This window comes from Triturus cristatus, chromosome 2_1, assembly GCF_964204655.1.
Source record: "Triturus cristatus chromosome 2_1, aTriCri1.1, whole genome shotgun sequence".
Classification (NCBI taxonomy): Eukaryota; Metazoa; Chordata; class Amphibia; order Caudata; family Salamandridae; genus Triturus; species Triturus cristatus.
Window position 1 is genome coordinate 968,627,082 of NC_140581.1, and position 19,301 is coordinate 968,646,382.

Genomic DNA, 19,301 nt, shown 5'->3' on the forward strand with positions numbered 1-19,301 from the left:
AGATGGTGATCAGGATATTTTCTTTAATTCCTACTTTACGGTATGGCTAAGGGAGATGGTGCTCAAACCGTAAGCACTAAAGAGGGGAAAATGGCTACTTGGGAATGATCAGAGATGCCATTTTTTTCTTAAATGAATGTTTGATCTCTCAGTTGAAACTGGGCTGTTTGAGCAGTATTTCATTTTTATGACAGTGTCGAAGGAGAATATGCACATACATTGTAAAATAAAGATCTAAATAATGTGTATTGGAGAACTAATATGAAATGCTCTAAGGCAAATGAACATTGGTGCTGAACATAGCAGGGCCAGAAGGCAGCGTGCTTCTATCACGATAAGGAGTGTGTTATGTCCTATGTCATCGCATTCTGTAGGTGACAGAATACGAGGACAGGAAAAAACAGAATGTGGCAAGGAGCCGTTGGAAGAGAGCATGAAGGGAAGGTTGCATGCTTGCTTTATGCTCTGGAGTTTCACAGTTATTTATAAAGAATTCAAATCTACTATGCGTCTTAACAGAATGGCGACGAGGGAAAAACCCCAGTAAACCCACACTGTTATGTAAATTACATCATGTTGAATTATTCAAGAATATACTCTGCATTGAGGCAAAGCAGACGAAATGGACACAATTTACAGATTTTACCTGGTGGTCATCACGTATGTAAGTATATTCAGTTTATCAACAACTAGCTAATGGCTGTCAAGCATCTTGAACACCAACTGTGGAAGCAGGACACCGTTGAATTCTTAAAGAAAACGTACTGCTCTTGTGCCAGCTTGCGCTGAACTTCTTCACACAAGCGTGTTTTATTCGCATAGCTCACACAACTTGATTATGCCTGTAAGACACCCTCCAGAAGTCTTTGCTCATCATTGAACCCTACGTGACAAGCTCGCTGACGCAAGCTGACATGAGCAGCATGGCGCCATTATTGATGCAATCAGTAGCGGTCCGTGGAGGGACCTCCGTGGGGCGGTGAGGCGGGGCGGGGGTGGGGCAGGGTATAGGGAAATGTAAATACGGGAATATGGATGAACGGAGGTAAGTACACATTTAAATAAATAAAACAAATTTCGTTGCGCGCGCTGCATCGCATTTTGCGATGCAGCGAGCGCAAAGGAATTTGTTTTATTTATTTAAATGTGTACTTACCTCCATTCATCCATATTCCGGTGTTTACATTTCCCCACCCTGCCTCTCCCCCGCCCCGCCTCACCGCCCCACGGAACTCCCTCCACGTACCGCTACTGGATGCAATTCACTGAGGCTATATAAGCCACATGCACATATGTGTATTTCCTTGAGAGGGAATGAGTGAAAACCTCAAGTAAATATCTGGCATGAACGTAGAAGTGCCAACTGCTAAGTTGTCATATGAAGAAGACATCTGTAAAATTGAACAATTTATTTGGTATAGAAAATATATGTGTACTCACAAGTTAAACATGTAACTGGTTATTACTCACTATTTGAACTACATAGTTCTAGAGAGCAATGCGTGCACAGTCTTATACCTTAATGCCTCCACAAGCATTCTTTTCTGCGCTGGCGGAACCAGTTATGAACTGGCAGCAATGAAAAGCATATTAATTAACTTAAATTGCTAAGATAGAAGATATAAAATTGTTATGCACACAAATGCACACAAATGGTTCCAAAGTTCAAGAGAGACTTTGGGCTTGTAGTGATTTAGGTCTAAAGGAAGCAATGACCATAACTAAAGAAGCAGATCAGCAAAAAGATGTGTAAAAGCGGCTGTGAGTGTCACAGGAAAGAAAGAGAATTTGTGTAAAGTTGGGACTTCAGAAACACAGAAATCTGGAGAACAAATACCACATACTAGTAAAAGTGACCACCCAGAGAGTGGGGGGCAAGACAACCAGAATTCATGCTACAGATGAGGAAACAAGGACCGCTTTGCCAAGGATAAACATTCTCCAACACAGAATTTAACAAAAACTTTTGTGGCACTTTAGGACACTTTGCGAACGTGTGTTATAAAAGGAAAATGGATTTTAACTCTAGAGTTGAAATACTCACTGAACAGCATTTGTTTTCAAACAGTGAGACTAATGATGGAATAAATTGTGCTTTGAGCATTGATACAAAAGGGTGAAAGGGAGTACCAGGTCTAAACCTGTATACTTCATTACCTTTTGTGGAGTCTTGGTGGACATTGTAGTGGACTCCTTACACAATTGCTGACTGAACAATGTGGGACAAGAAATTTTAAAAAACATTAGGAGATGTGTTAGTTCCCACTAATATTAATTGCAAAAGGTTTACCAATGAACCGATACAAACAGCATGGTACAGAGATATCAAGTTTGAATTTAAGGACAGAGAAGCAGGAGGAAACCTGTATGTTGTGGAAATGGGGCCATTACTTTTAAGATGGATAGACCAGAGGAAATTGGGTATCATTTTAGTTCCTAAAAGTGAGGAACAAGTTTTGCTGTTAGATAGTAAAGATTACTCTGCACAACAAATGAAGGAGGAATATCCTAGAGTGTTTTCAGAATTTGCTGTTGAACAGCAGGGTTTCAAACATACGGTAAGCTGAAGGGTAACAATATACCAGTCCCTCACAAAGTAAGAAACATACCATTAAGTATCAAAGATGAACGCATGTATGAATTGGATAAACTAGAGAGGGATGGTATCATCAACAGCAGTGAAATGGTTGGCACCCCTTGTGGGAAGGGGAGGTGAGGCTATGTATTGATTTGTTAACCTAAATCAAAATATTGTTATAGACAAGTTTCATCTTCCTAAAATAAGTGAGATGTTTGAAATGACAAAAGGCCAAGACAAGTGGTTTACATCCTTAGATCTTGCATCTGCATATCACCAAGTGCCCTTTGATTCTAAAAGTAAATATTTGACTGTATTTATGCCATTTGGGTGTTCTCAGTGCAAATGTTTGAATTGATATCTGAGGCAGCAGTCTTCCAACGCCTAATGTACCAAATTTAAAAGAGGATTATGTTCTTTCAGGATGATATCCTTGTAATGGTAAGGAATCGGGAAGAACATGATCAAACAATTAGAGATGTATTGGCGGTATTGAGTGACAAGGGGTTAAGTGCAGCAATCACAAAATGTCATTTTGCAGTTAATTCTATCACATATCTAGTTCATGGGATCTCTGAAGGGGGTATTTTGCCAATAAAAGAGTTGATTGATGATGTCCAAGAAGCTCCTGCTCACACTCCAAAGGATTATGTGACATCCTTTTATGGAGTAGCTGAATTTATGCCAAATTTGTGAAAGATTTTGCTACCAAGAACTTTGATATTCACATTTGATGAAAAAATCAAGTCAATTTGAATGGAACTGCAAAATTGTTTTGAAAGCATAAAAAATGACATTTGTTCTGTTTTGCCGTAACAAGGTATTGATCCCAGAGCCACGACCATTATTCCCATGGATGCTAGTCGGTCGGGGTTTATGAGATGTTTCATATATTGGTGGAGGCTCTCAAGAATATACTGTTTCATGTGCATCACAATCACTGGCACATGCTGAGGAAAAGCTTTCCAACATAGAAAGAGAAATGCTGGTGTGTGTGGGGGGGATGCAGAAATTCTGGCAGTATGTCTGGTGGTTCAGACTTTTGACTTCGCAATGATCAGAAACCCCTTACTAAAATACTCACAACAGAGGGTTTGGAAGAAGCTACACCAAGATTAGCCAGATCAGCTCTAAAATTGTAAGATTACACCAAAAGGGCGCACTATTTACCAGGTGTCTAAAAACAAAGTTGCAGATTATTTAAGTAGATCCCTGCTTGAATTGTGTAGTTCAGAGACTGTGTGGTGGGAAGATGTGTGTGTGACTATCATCGAAAGAAAACATCACTGGCTTCATCATTGAATAACAATGGTTGAATCAATATGACAAGGATAAGGTTTTGTGTTAAGAGAAGGGTTATATGCTGAATGGTTGGCCTGAGAAAAATAGTTAGATAAGGACACATGACGCTTCAGGTAAATATTCAATGAGTTTTCTTGGGGGAATAATGGTTTTCTTCTAAGGGGAATTACAGTGAATCCACCATTAGCCCTAAGAAGGAAGGTATTGGAAATGCCTCATGAAGAACATTTCAAGTTTCAAGTTGCATTTCAAGTTGCATTATTGGTGGCCAGGGTTAGACATGGAAGTTGAAAGGCTGGTGCGTGAGCATGTAGAGTGTCTGAATGCCGATAAAAATGTTGTAACCTTAAGACCACCTTTGTCTCTGTTGTAGTGCCTTAATAGTTCTTGGGAGGCTTTAAGCATTGACATCTTAGGGCCTGTGCAGGATCAAAATGTCGTTGGACAATATATCCTTGTTTTGGCTAGTATATTTTCTAAATGGCCTGAAGTAAGAGTGGGAGTGAAAGTGGACTTCACTACGGTTGTAAAATTTCTTGATTTGTTCTAGTTTGAATGTGGGTATACATCTTCGCTGAGTGACGATGGGCCTCAATTTGTTTCCAAAGCTTTACAGAACGCTTTGTCTAGAAACAACATTACATGGAAGCACATTTTGTGATATCAGCTTGCAGGGAATGGTGTAGTGGAATGCTTCAACAGAGTATCAATGGGCAGCATTCAGATGACAATTAAGAGGTCCACAAATTGGAAGTCAGAAATAAATAGATTGATTTGGGCTTACTGCACTACACCCACTATAACAGGATTCTAGCCTTTCAAAATGTTGAGGGGAAGAAATCCTGTTAGCAAAGACAACCATGCATGGATGATGGAGGAAAGACAAGAACAGAGACAATGTATAAATGAATCATCGGAAATATACAAAAAGTGTTATGATTGCAAACATGGTGTTAAAGAAGCAAAACTGCCTGTAGGTGATTACATACAAGTGAAAAACCAGAAGAAGATAGAAAAAGGGTGTAGTAAGTGTATGGGATCCTTCAATATAGTCGCTGTTTATAATAGTTCAGCCAAAACTTAGTGATGGGAAAGTTAGGCATTTAGTTAATTTGCAAAATGTAATGGAAGAGCAAGTGGTGGAGATGAAAATGTAAGTAGTGAGAGTGAGTCAGAAGGGGTAATAGACATTATGTGACGCAAAGAAATGAGAGTTGGACATATGGGGTTGGTGAACGATCTTCTAGGACTGGGTGTACTCGGCAATGGTCTAAGAGCTGGGAAGATTATGTGGTGGGATAGAACTGCTTTTGGAAATAATGTTAATGTTACATACCATAACAATTACAGTTTTGTACAAACTATTTATTATTATAGTTTTTTCTTATTTGTTCTATATGTAGGATTTTGCAATAACTTTGTATGACTATTCTTTTATATGTGGTGTTGTATTTAAAAATTAATCTTATGTTCATATTGATGATGATGGGAAAATCGAATGTGGCAAGGAGTCGCTGGAGGAGAGCAGAAAGAGAAGGTTGCGTCCTTGCTCTATGCGCTAGGGTTTCACAGTTAAGATTAAAGAATTCAAACCTACTAAGTTGGATATGCGTCTTTACAGAATGGTGCTGTGTTCAATTCCAAACAAATCCAGTTAAACCCCATCTTGGTGTTTTTCTGTACTAGTATGAAAGACAGTGGAATTATTGAGTTGAGAGATGGGGACACCTTCTCGCTGAAGTGTTTTGTGGAACCATAAGTAAAGGGTTACCATTCCAGAAAGTGTGGTTGGACAGAGGATCCCCTTCTTTCATCTTTTCCTCTTTAAACAATGGTACATAAGCAGTATGTATAGTGATAGTTGCTGAAAAAGACAGTTTCTCTGAAAGGTAAAACATTGGTTGTTTTGTTAGTGATTGATTTTTGTCAGTGATTACAATATAGAGTGAAGTTTTCGGTTAATAATATGTTGTGCGGAGAATTTGTATTGTAGAAGGCACTGTGCTGAAAATATAAGATACCTAACGGGAAATGATTAATCATACATGTGTTGTATCTTTTCACCTAAGGAAAGTACTTAAAAGAGGGAGGCATTGCAAGGATGTTTGGAAGATAGTAATGATATTGTAGAATGGAGTGTTCGATTTCTAATTTAGACATCTTTTGACAAGTTTGAAGCCAATTTCTTTTTTTAAGTTAATCAACAGTAGCATGGGTGTATGCATTAAAGATTGGTGTACTTTTACTCTTTGTGTGGTGTTTAGATCTTACAGGCACATGCCACGGGTAACTATGTTTTTCATAGTTTTCCTGGCAAATGCCTGTCAGGCCTGACTAAGACTAACTTAATCCACTATGATACTGTCAGGGTGAAAGCGCAGTTGCACAAGCTTTTCTTGCTTTATTTTTTTACATGAATGTAATTTTTTGCGTTTGACAATGCCCCTTTCCTAATAACGTATGAATAGTATAGAGTCCTTATCTGCACTTAATTACACCTTAATAAAGTAAGCCTAGTTTTAGGAGTGCAACTGTTTGTGAGCACACGATTATATCTTTTTTGGTTATTAATCCGATTTCAGATGCCAATAACCATTTTTGTCACGTCCGCACATGTGAAAAATCCAGCCGCTTTGCAGATTTTCTGCAGTAGTTACTGCCATCTATACTTAAACAAATCTAAGATATAGAACGTGCCTATAGATTTTGTGATTTGTAGACATATGGAATATTTGGAGAACATAAGTGAGGCTTCCCTACGCTAAAGTCTTTGAACACCAGCTTCAATACTTTCTATCGGCGGAAGAGTTAAGCTGTTAAAACTTTAAGGAACGCAATCTAAGCAGATTTAAGTATGTTAGACTGCTGACATAAAAGTAGTTGCTTGTAGATTTAAGAAATACCAATTGAAGCTATGGTATCTTAATATACATTGAAATAATGATATGATCAGTCATCTCATAACATACTGTCACTTATATTTAGCATGAAACTAATGAAACTGAAATATAACAAGTCAGCCTGTTCTGTTTATTCAAAAAATAATAATATTCCCAGGTGAAAACGTTTGTACTTAACTGAGTAGTTGTCTTTGACTGAGCAACAGCAATGTTTCAAGTGTTACTCTAAGATTTGTTATGATTGCATATATTTTAGTTTATTTGATCAAAAATGTAAATCTCAGTGGGCAGTTACAAGTGTCCATGAACACAGTCCTTAACTCCACCAGTAGCCTCTTGTGACTTCACAATAATAGTGGGGTTTTGTCTATGCAGTATTACAGACACATTCGTGTTTGCAGCAGATCATGTCAGTTGTGCAACTAAGTTGTGGCATTGTGGCAGGAAATGATAGGAATGAAGATAGTGCACACTTCTCTCTCCCTGAATGTATACAATCTTTCTGAATTTGACTCACAATTATGAACCAGGCTTTTACTTAGATTTAGGCTGTACAGGTTCACGAAAGGGCCTGATGTATGTTTGCCCACATCAGCGAAGACAGTTTTTCAGTTTTCCTTCTGGAAATATGGCTGTTCTACACTTAAAACTAACTGGAAGTCTGTAAGGGGTGAGTTGTTAATGCAAATATTTTTAAAGTATGACTTCAGACCTGCCCTTTAAACCTATAGCTTTTCAATAAATTGCTTCATGAAAATGTAAAGTAAAATTCTCAATTGTGCCTGCTTTTAAAAATGTTCTCACAGGAATGCCACATGCAATATTTGGGCTTGACTGCTATGTTTACTCAGTACAATGTGGACACATGTTTACAGCCCACAACTTGTAAATTTTAACAGCCGCCACTGCTAGTAAGGGTTTATTATTGTATTCCACCGCCCCACCGTTGAAGAGGAGAGAAGAAATGTAATGGCGGAAGACAGTGATTGTTGTCTAAAAGATTTAAGCAAAATAAGTGTGGATGTTAAAACGTAGGTTTCCAATCTGCTTTGTTTATGATTTGAAAGAGTACTTTCATATATTGTACTCTTAACTGAAGCACACTAACATATATTTTATGTTTCAAAGCGTTTTTAGTGGAAATCTGGTAACAAATGAGCCTAAATGTGATGTCATTTCATCTGATATTTTTCATCATGCAAGGGGCAGGTCTACCAAATAGCTAATTATAATGCTGCTGTTCATATTGCATTTTTATGAGCGCACACCTTCCTTTTTGCAGAGTATGTTCTCTGTTTGATCCAACCAGACTAATTCATGAGATTTCTGAAACGTGCCTCAAACTCCACATTCATCTTACTTGGAAGAAACAAGAACTAATGCTCTGTTGCTTAAATTATATGTTCTAATCCCAAAATGAGAACCTGGTTTTTAACTGAAATGCTATGAACACAACTCCAAACATATCTTTTACACAACTTAACACACAACTTTTACACAACTTAACATATTCCGTGTATGTGACCTTCTCAGGGTTTAAATGAACGGAAAAATCACTATGGTGGAATATATGTTGCACAGACAGGAAATTACACTGAATCACATAGAAATGTGGAGGTTGTAAAACCCCTCAACCAGTTTCTGAACAATGACAATGGGAAAACTAGCAAATTTTGCATTGAATTTGAGCCACAAAAGAAACATATCACAAAAATATTGGTTTTCTTTTTCATCAAACTGTACATTTCTTCAAATACTAAATAAATATCCTTTGAATATTATACATACAAGGTGGTGGTACAGTGTATTATAGATGTCCATATTGCTTTCAGACTATAATTGTCTTGCGCAAATAAAATTATGTCCTTTTCCCTTTTTGCAGTTCTTTGCTTGCCACTTTCCTCGCCTGTGCACCAAAACACAATTTTTTCCTTTCTTTGAAAGCCGCGGGGGCCCTCGCTTCCAGTTGGTAAACGTGACGGATTCGCCTCCATTCCACTCCCACCGACTAGTGCTCATTCGATCATTCAAACCTGGAATGGAGCAGACGAAGCATACTTATCTATTAAAGATCATGCAAGATACTATTGTTATTCAGTCAATCTGCTTCATACTTTATCTCTATAGCACGTCTTACCACACTTCTGCCATCTGTAAGCACTGTAAGTAAAAGTTACAATATTATTGGGAGTTCTGGTACTAGGAAGAGACCCACAGCATAGCTGAGGTCGAATTAGAGTGAAATGCCATGTCATTAGCGACTCACACAAACCAATATGGATGCAATAGGGGGACGAATTGCATAGTAGGACTACTAGCTAAGCTAAAGAGAGGATATTTTAACATGTTCTGAAGAATCTGAATGGCACGGTGATGTAGATAGTAGAGAAAACAAGACAGACTGAAGGAAAAAGCCTTCTGAAGGATACTGGGCCTTGGCCATGAAGAGCTTGGTGGTAAATGCAGAGGCTCTTAAGAAAGGACAGCTCCACCTAGGGAATTAGTGAAGCTTCTTGAAGTGTCCATTAATGGGAAACATATGCAATAGCCTTGGGAATAGGCAGACTGCTGAATGTTTTATCAGCTGGAGACGGTGTGTCAGATAAATGGAAGGCCTAGCTACAGGGAAATTGATTATATCAGGAGGAAGCCAACAAAGGTGAAGATCACAACAAAATGTGTATCAGCAAGCTCATCAGATAAGAAGAACCCTTTTAAGCATCCTTAACTGGTGTACACAGATAGAAGAAACCTTGCTGATCTTGGTAGAGAGGGTCAAATCCAGATCAAAAAGAAACCCCAGTGTACAGGTAGTATTAAACATGCACGGGGGAACTGAGACAACTGAGATTGGTGGACTACCAATTGTAAGACCAGATGCAAATTCTTAAAGTTTAGCTTCAAGGAATTCCTGCTCATCCAGTTTGCTACTTAAGAAAGAAAATTCTAGAAGTTGGTTTCATCAGTTATTAAACCGCCATCCATTCTGAGAATGATTTGAGCAGTGTCAGAGTGTGACATGAAGGTGAGACCAAATGACCTTCTAAGAGAAACAGAGGGAGACATAGAGGTTGAAAAGAATGGGGCTAAGTGAATGGACAGATTATTCTGAAAGTAGACCAGAAAGGAGAAAGGGTGACAGATTGCAAGCGTCTGTCAAGGAAACATAAAAGAAAAGGGCAACAACCATTCAAAGGTCTTGAAGCCATTTCCATGCAGGTAGGAAACCAAGGTTGCATTATAGACACACTAACAAATACCGTGGAGAGACCAAGCAATTAAGAGTGAAAGCTCAGCACTAGTCAGTAATGTCTCTGTGCTGATCTAGGATAAAGACAAGAGCTACTTGCAAGGCCTGAAACCTGGCCTGAGTTGGGTCCAGAATTTATTGTTACTCACAAAGAGCATGAGTTGGTAATTCATTACTTTCTATTCCACATTGGTGGCAAATGGAAGTAATGATATGGTGAGAATTGATGCTCTAGAACAAATAATTTGGGCCGTGATATCACAATGCCTTAGGAGAAGAGGCCCTTTTGCAATGACACGTTTGCAAAGAAGAAGGGTGTAGACAGACTTGACTTTGGTGCTATGAAAAGTTTTAAACCTTTCTACTCTGGAACCTTTGGAGTGTAGGTGGTAAGGGTTGCCATCTACAAGAAAGCTCAACATCAACAAAAGAGAAAAGGGATGGCAGAAAAAGACAAGTCGTGGAGTAGAGGTCCTTCCACTGTGAATGCTGTTAAGCTAAAGAAATAAGAGCAAACGCTTCTGACAGAATGACTATGCAATTAACATACAAATGCCCAATTTAATGGTTCTTAATTAACCAACCTCATGAGGAGAGAAAGGGAAAATATAATGCTAACTTGGGGATTCTGGGACCTGAATTTTCGATCTGCAGATCACAACAGAAGTCAGTTGAGAGCATTACCGTGCTGAGCCATCTTACCAGATATAATCTGATGGGGTTTACAGTGGTCTGCTATAAAAAAGATTGTATCTGTCATGCTCTTTACCTATCTTAAATCCCAAAACTGCTATGAAGATGAGACGAAAGTAAGTCTCAAAGTCCAATAGCTCCTACAAAAGAGTTGCAAGAAACGATGGTAAATCCCAACCTGTCCAATAACCTTCAAAATGTGAAGGCCACTGGGTTTTTAAGGCCCAGAATTAACAGAGTTGCACAAACTGATTTAATACAGTATGGTTGCCTTCCCACACCCCCTTATAGATGTATCAAGAACTCCTCCTCATTGTCCAAATAGAAAATAGAAGCCTCAAGGAGCTGAATTTCATCAGCATGAGGGTTATCAGCTTCCAAGATGCAGGGTAAATAAAAGAAGAAGGAACGGGAAAGACAGCAGTGTGTGAACGTGGCCACCTGTGTGAATACTTTGGGCCTCATTTATGAGGTTTTTATGTAGGGCAGCGCCACAAGGAACCTTGCTACCCTGCCCTATGTCGAAACAAAAGGGCAGGAAAGTGCTGTATCTATGTGATACGTGCATTCCTGTCCTTTTCCCCAGCGCTGGCGCACAATGGACTGCCGTGCGCCAACGCAAGCACCCTAGCACCATGGTGCAAGGGTGCCTGTGTTGCAGGGCTGATTGATTTTTTGCAGAAAGGGGCAGCTTCCTGCACCTAAACAATCAATTAAGGCGATTTCCTTTTTTTTTTTTGTGTGAGCTGCAGAATGTGGCTCACATAGAAAAAGTAAAGCACAAGGAGAAATTAAACATTTCTCCTCGTTGCACCTTCCTAACGCCACCCCTGGGGTGGCGTTAGGTTCGGGAACATTCCCAGGTTTAGGATTTCTCGTAAATTTGGGAATGTGTCATGTACCATGGCTGTTGCGTGGGAACACCCACAGCAGCACCCATGGAATGCCCCTTTCATGCAGTTTTCTGCATGAAAGGGGCACATATATATATAAGGCCATAAAAAGCCACGTAAAGTGGCTTTACATAGCCTTATAAATAAGCCGTGGCACATTGCGGCACCGGAACATCAAAAAAGTGATGTTCCACTGGCGCAAAAGGGCCTTTAGGGCCTCCTAAATTAGGCCCTTTGATTTAATGTAAGAGGTAAAATTATCAACAGAGAAAATGAGTGTGCCAAGTGTGCCTGAAAAGAAGCATAGTCCGAAGCAGTGAGAGGGAAGCATTTTGAACAAACAGAACAGAGCAAAAGACACAGATAACACCACAATAAGGGTCTCGGTTCAGCTGCCACAGATATGCCTGGGACCACCAGAAGAGTTTCAGGGCTCGACACTGGCAAACACGGGCACAAATTAAGCACTGGAGGTCGGGTACATGTCTAATAGGTAACGGAGTGAGGAATGGGCAAACAAGGTACAAAAAGAGGATGAATATGGCACAGAAAGGAATGACAGATGGGTTTATTAAAAAATTGTTTATGGGGGAGGAGACAAAAGTGTTAAAGAGAGGGCCCAGAAAGTAGCAACATTATTAAAGGGGCATGTGGAGCACACAGGAAGGGCAGGGTGAAGGGCAATGAAACACAACAGGCACAGAATCAGGGAGGGAAAGGTCAGGGAAGAGGCACATGGGTCACTGTTGTGTGGTAAAGAAGAGAAGGGGATGGAAAGGGAGCAGAAAGTAGGGACAGTAGGAAAGACATCATATGCAGAACATCAGGGAAAAGAAGGCAAAGCAATGGGAGGGAGATGTCACAGAAATGAGTGATAGATGTGGAGGGAGGCACTGGGATGACTGTGTCAGAAGAGGGAACACTGGAAGGAGAGGACACAGAAATATAATGGACTGATTTCAGAGGGAACGCCTAGTCCATAAAGTGCACAGAACTATGGAGCAGGAAAGAAGGACAACAAAGGGAACAGAGACTTACTGGTAACTTCAGTGTGAAAGAAGGGCATCCAAGGAAATGGAGGACTGGTCCAACAGGAAGTGGCATGACCCTGGGGCCAATCCACTGATTGGTCTTAAGGCCAAGACGTGGGCAAGGAAAATAGGGGCTGCACAGAGGAATGTGGGGGCAAAAGGAGGGGACACGTGGGAGAAGGAGGATGAGCGCAAGGGAAAATGAGGGGAGGACACAGCAGTGGGGGGCGGGGTGCAAGGAAAGGAGAGGCAGATCAAATAAGAGGCGCTCTTGGGCTTCGTAACTGTTGAGAGGTAAATAAGGAAACAACTAGAGGAAGAGGTCACAACAGGATGGGTATTTATGGAAAAGTGCAACTGGATCACAGAGTCTATAGTAGGTAGGACAGCAAAGCAAAGAAAGGCCAGAACATGAAGGAAGCCAGCCAGGAATCAAAGAACATGACCCTGGGGGCTAATTCCCTGGGACAGGTCAGGTTGGCAAGGTTAAGGAAAGCAGCCTGAACTGGAAAGGTGAGGTATATATATGAGGGTTTAATGTCAGAATATATATTAAAAAAATATCATCTGACATACATTTTGGCTTGAATATGGTTTACAAAAGTATTGCTCCGCTTGGTGCAGATGTTCTACCATTAACTCCATTGGGGAGATATTTTTATAAATGATATTTAGGACACAATGTTTTTGTCAGGCGATAATTAAGCCACGATACTCTGCAACCATACCACGTGTGAGATACAGTGAGAAAGAGGGGGGACATTTTGGAGTACATTGCTGCAGCACCAGCCCTTAGAAAAACAGCAAAAAACAACAAACAACAAACAAAAACAAATGAGTTCAAGAAATGTTGAATATATCCCTGAGTGTGCATGTAGCACTGTACAATCGTTTCCATGAAGCTGTCTACATTACATGTGTGTTGCCCAGGCTTGAAGTGTGAAGTGAATATATAGTACAATAATCACCTATCCAGAAAGGCTTTCTTCCACTGAAGTCCCACAGCCAATCCATGTGGTTTTTATTGAACACACTGACCAGCTCACCCAGGAACCTGTAAAAATATGTGTAAAACATAGCAGGTCACTTGTAATGAGTAAGGTAAAGTGCTATAATAAATTAAATGATGCCTTTTTTTCATAAAACGTAATAAATCCTATGGATTTAGTTGAGATTCAGAAACATTTTATCCTACTAACAATTATTTGTTGATGTGTGGAGCAATGCAACAGCAGCAAATTCAATTCATTAAACTAGCATGTTTTCATGTAGCCCCTGCTGCCACAGATAAATACCGGGAGCCAGATACTCCAACGTAAACTTACACTTTATAGTGAGTTTACTCATTTTTGTAATTCACAAACTATGTGCAGAGATTTACACCTCTGCACTCCCTATACTTATGTAGGGGAGGTTCTCTGCATCCAGAGACTGCAGTTGGGGTGGAGAACTCAGCACACATAAGCATGTGGAGTGCAGAGGTGTAAAACTCTGCACGTAGTTTATGAATTGGATTTTGTGTAGTACATTTTGTACTACTACAAAACATACTATAGAGTGCAGTTTGAGACTCAGGCCCCAGGTGTTATACAACATCTAATGGCTGTCTATATAAAATCCTCAGAAACATGAGCTGCCCAGGCGGCTTTGCTGGGATTTGAACTGAAATCCTGACGCTCACAGGCCAGCTCTATGCTGAAGTGGCACTCTAAAGGGAATAACAGTGTAAGAAACTTGTTTTTAAAGTAACACTTGATACTGCAATACTGACATTTTGTTGGTGTCTCTCTCATAGGTACTAACACATACTAAAGTAACAAATAATTGCCTTGGTCTTAAAAAACACAGAAGGATAAAATGATGAGTTTACTGTGTTGGGATCTGAAGTTGTGATACGCAAGTTCAGCATAGGAAGCAACTAAGTCACTGAGCACATGCTAAAGGCTGGAGTTCTAAACAATCACAATCAAAATAATATTTACAGCAAGAGATCGAACTGTTTCGCAGGTATCTGTGACTTCCCAAAGAACATAAACATTTCAATTATCTCTTACTATGAATATAAAATGTAGGCTGCCTGTTAGCAGATATGTGAACCTTTGTTTATGCTATAATTGGCCATAGCTATTGGGCCTTGTTTACTAAAGTTTTCTGACCTAAGACAGTCTTAAGCAATGAAATATGACTCTGATTTATGAGGGGTTTTCCCTGACTTTACACTGTCCTGTCACTCTTTTCTCTGCCTTCAAAACAGTCTCAAAACTGCTTCAATCCATGGGGAAAAAAACAGTAAATCAGGGCACAGGTTCTGATCACTGGTTTTGCTTTAAGACCCAAGTGCCCTTTAAAAGCAGGCGCAGCTACACTTTGCTGGAGGAAAAACTGGGAGACTAGCAAGCACAAACAGCGTCCAAAGAATTGAATTACTCTGATCAATATTATCAGCATTTATTGTTCATTTTTCTAGTTCTCTAAAATGTAAACTAGGCCCTAAAAGAAGGCAGTCAACGCACTTGTGGCCTGTGAATTGATTGAGGACACATTATTTGTTTATATGTCTGTTCCTTGTTACTGTGACGTATTTTTGTCTGCCACTGTTTTTTGGTTTGTAAAACATTTTTCTAATTTTGCCAAAGCATTGTATAGAGCTCCATTGTCTTGTCTCTTCCTTTTTAAAAAATATGTATTTTTTTTTTTTTGGTAATAAATTTGTAATTTTTATATATATAAGGGTCAGGTCTGCTTCACTCTCTTTCTTTTTCTTTCTTTTCTCTTTTCTGTGATGATTGTCAATATGTTATTTGTTTATAAAGTGTAAGTTTATTGTATGAGTTCTTGAACTATTGTTTGGATTAATTATCAAAACCCTACATCACTTAAAATAAATCTGATGTCCTATCAGCTTCCAAGAGCTGACTGGCGGCCATCATCTCCTCAGGGAAGCACAGGTTTACGGCAACCAACAGCCCAGGCCTAGAGTTAGACGTCACAAAAGAATGGTGCATCTATGCAGCGTTGGTCAAATTCGTATTTACCCCCTAGTCTACATATCTTGGGGCTTATTTACAAGCCCCTTGCGCCACTGGTGCGTCTTTTTAAACATGGGAAAAAGTGACACACAGGTGGCGCTGGAGGCTTGTAAATAAGCCCCCTTGAACCTGTTAATATATTCGTCAGCGCAAACTGCTCCCTGTAAGGCATCTTGGTACTGACAAGGCTGTAGCATGTAATAAGCTAACTCCTTATTAACCTAAATAATGTATAACTACGTTTAAAGTGATTTACGAAATTACTTCACGAAGTTGAAGAGGAATGCACGCCAAACTGCCTCGTTGTCACACGCAGTATGAAGTAAGAATGTAATTGGTTTTTGGGGTTTTTTTTGTAGTACATATGAATACTGAAAGTGCTGACGGCAATTCACAAATACATTGTTCATAAACGGATTATTAATGTAATCTGCTCGTCAAATATTGTAAAAACTTTACAAAAGTAATACAGCAAATTATCAGTGAAAACGTGAGCTGTAATGGATTTTTTTAGAGCAATATTAAGCAGCTGACACTCCTGCTGCTTGCTCCCACTGAGCACTTTATAGCAAGAAAAAGGATTTTTGTTAAATAGCAAATGTGCGTATAACAGCAAGACTTTTTTTATTTGAATGGAATAATATTATTTATGATGATAATTATGAGGTAAGGTTTATGAAGGTATTGCATACGCATCAGTACCACATTTTACTATGAACCACAATAAAATTGCATTTTGAATTAAATTATTACTCTAGGTAGGAAGATTTTTGGGGATCTATTTTCTCCTAAATTCCACCTTTTACCTCAAACTCTTTACCTAAAAATGCTATCTGCCCCCTGGCAGACTTTTCAAATGAAACACAATTGAGTTTCTTCTTCATGTAATTTCATATGTTGATCATTTCTTGTGCATACCCTGCTTTCTGGATTGGAGCCAATAGGTGGCGGCCCAACCCTATAAAACACAAAACGCAGCGTGGTTCACGCTTAGAGCGCTTCCAACATTACCCATCATTGACCAGATAATAGCGCCACTGTTCAGAATGCTTTAATGCTTCGTGGTCATCTAGCTTTCTGGTGGAAAACAAAATGTCTACTCTCCGTTGAATGATGTGAACACTCTGGCTCCGCCTACTGAGCCTGTATCATCTGTCGGGGCTTGCAAATGGAGCGTTAAATTAAAGCGCTGAGAGTGATGTTGTGTGGCACTTTGGCGCACTTCCCTGGCTGTCCTCCCGCTTCCACTCAATAACAGACTGCAACCATATTTTTCATCAAAACACGGTGTGTGGTGAGTATCAGGGTGAAAGTGTTTTATCCTTCTTCTCCTGAAACTAGGTGCATTTGACATTGTAACAAAAATAAGTGGGTTAGGTCACTGAAACACAGAAGGTGTGTCCCTTACCGTTCCCGGCAAGCGCGAGCCGCCGCGCTCCAGGTGACTTTATGCTCCGTGCTGAGAAGATAGCATCTGCCCCCGTGACGGGTCCAACCCGATGGGCACCTTTTCGTGCTGGCATCCTAGAATACAGTCACACGGTTTAGTGCCTCATTAACACACGATTTAATAAATTATGGCAGAACAGTCACATGAATGATGCCTCTATAGATAGAGAAGAAAATTAGAAATAGTGAACAGTTGGGGTTCCAGTCACACGTCTTTTACGTTTCATCTGTTACCGTTTTGAGTTCTTTTTGGTGACAGACAGATAATAGGCGCCGCATTCTACACTCCTCCCCTCTCCCCACGCGCCTCACAGACATCAGACTAACACTTCCGGTGGCAAGCAACCTTTAGCATCTTTTACCCGTTCAAAAGCTTACGTCAGCGCCTGGGCGCGAGGCTGCTTCGTACCCATAATTCACTTGCAAAGTCTTCGAGCGGTAAAAGACTTTTCCCACGGAGACAGCCACTGGGGGCAATACCAGGCTAGATTAGAATCAATTATAAGCCATTTACAGTCTGTCTGGGAGTCAGTGTGTGGTCAGTGCGAAATGAGCAGATGGTTTCAGGCCTAATGCTGATGTATAGGTGTCTAGTATGCACTAAAACACCTTTCATAATTAGACACAATTAGCACCCAAACAACAGACTTAATGGCCAAGAACATTTGACTGAACAACAGAATGCTGGCGCGTTGCCAGGGCAGACACATGCTCGCTCTCTGGTTAATCCGCGGTGAACCTTTCAGCACATAAAAACACCAAGGGTTCAATACACAGAAAATACCCCGATGTACTCTCCGAGATTTGTGCCTAAAGCTTGCAAACATGTACGGATTTTCAGGGATCCGTCAAAGATTCCCATAGGTGTATTGATGGAGTGCTATGTCTGCTCTGGGGTTGTCTGTGGCGCGCAAGCACACATGGTTTTACTATTTGTTATTAGCCACGTTGTGCCCTGTCTCTTAGTCTCCTATGAAATATGGCTATGTATGCATTCCTTTCCCCTAGAAAGGGATTGATTACTGTACATCATTTGCAAATATCCATAGAATTATGAGTTTGTGGGTGTTCAGCCTTTTCCTGCACAACATTCCAGATTATTGCTCTGTGCCGCCACTTGAGATTTACTCCAACTAACATTCTGCAAAAGTGGCGATTGCCCACAGGAGTAAATCACACCTGCAGATGGATATTTCAGCTGAATCCGGTCTGGTGAATCAGGATCAGAGTTCTGGTCTGCAGATACTTTTTCGCACTGAAATTCCATGTATGTGTGCGATGAATGACGTGGATGAGCCAAAAGTGGGAAACATGGTTCCTTATAAATGTTGAAAAGTTTTCCCAATAGCCTGGGGTACAGGCCTCATGACACCATAGTAATTACCACACACTCGTGAACGCCAATTCACCAAAAAGGCCAGGAGTAGCGGAAGTGACATCACATGCCATTTGACCTTTACGTTCACTCACTACATACACACACAATCACATATACACACTCTCTCTCACATAAACACACTCTCCTGCACGCAGGCAGAAACATATATTTTAAACCATTTTTTACATACCTTTGCGGCCAGGGAGGGCCATATTCCAGTTAATTGTACTCCATTTTTATCACACTAACCGGGAATAATGTATTATTCCCTGCAAGTGTAATACATAAAATTAACAAAAAACAATGAGAAAGGAGACCCACAACCAGTATCCACAAGGGGAGCTGTTCCTGAGCTGCTGGCATTACCTCTGAGGCAGGGGTCGCAAATGCAGTGCCAGGGTTCGCAAGGGGCAAGCCAGTGGTCGTAGCTGTAACTCCTGCCAACCCCTAAATAACGTCCATGCACAGACTGTCTATTAGCAGGGTCGGTCCAAATCTTTGACACAGTATTTCCTGCAAAAACAGATTCCTTACACTTTCACAGACTCCTTAGTTCCCTGAAGTTTTAGGCACTTTTACACATTTTCTGCAGATTTTTAACATTTTTCGATATTTCTTCAAAAAGTTATATCTCTACCTAAATGTGCACGCAGAGAGAAAAGAAAAACACATTGCTGGACCAAAGAGGCTGACCTACAGATGCAGCTTTTAAAACAGACTGGAATACAGCAGCTAATGACTTGGGTACTCATAAGTTGTAACAGCAGATCAGCCTGGCACACTTGCACTAGACGGAGG

General features: G+C 40.2%; 1 protein-coding gene across 1 annotated transcript in view; it reads right to left on the reverse strand.

Annotated features, from left to right (window-relative positions):
* Positions 1-1,242: 1,242 nt before the first annotated feature.
* The window catches only part of FREM1 (FRAS1 related extracellular matrix 1), a 578,635-nt gene continuing 560,576 nt past the window's right edge, over positions 1,243-19,301 (reverse strand). The window contains exons 35-37 of the mRNA XM_085633804.1: positions 17,085-17,200; positions 13,616-13,701; positions 1,243-8,813 (exon numbers count right to left, since the gene is read on the reverse strand). Coding sequence (XP_085489930.1) covers positions 8,614-8,813; positions 13,616-13,701; positions 17,085-17,200 — 402 coding nt within the window. The 3' untranslated portion in view covers positions 1,243-8,613. The remainder of the gene's footprint in view (positions 8,814-13,615; positions 13,702-17,084; positions 17,201-19,301) is intronic.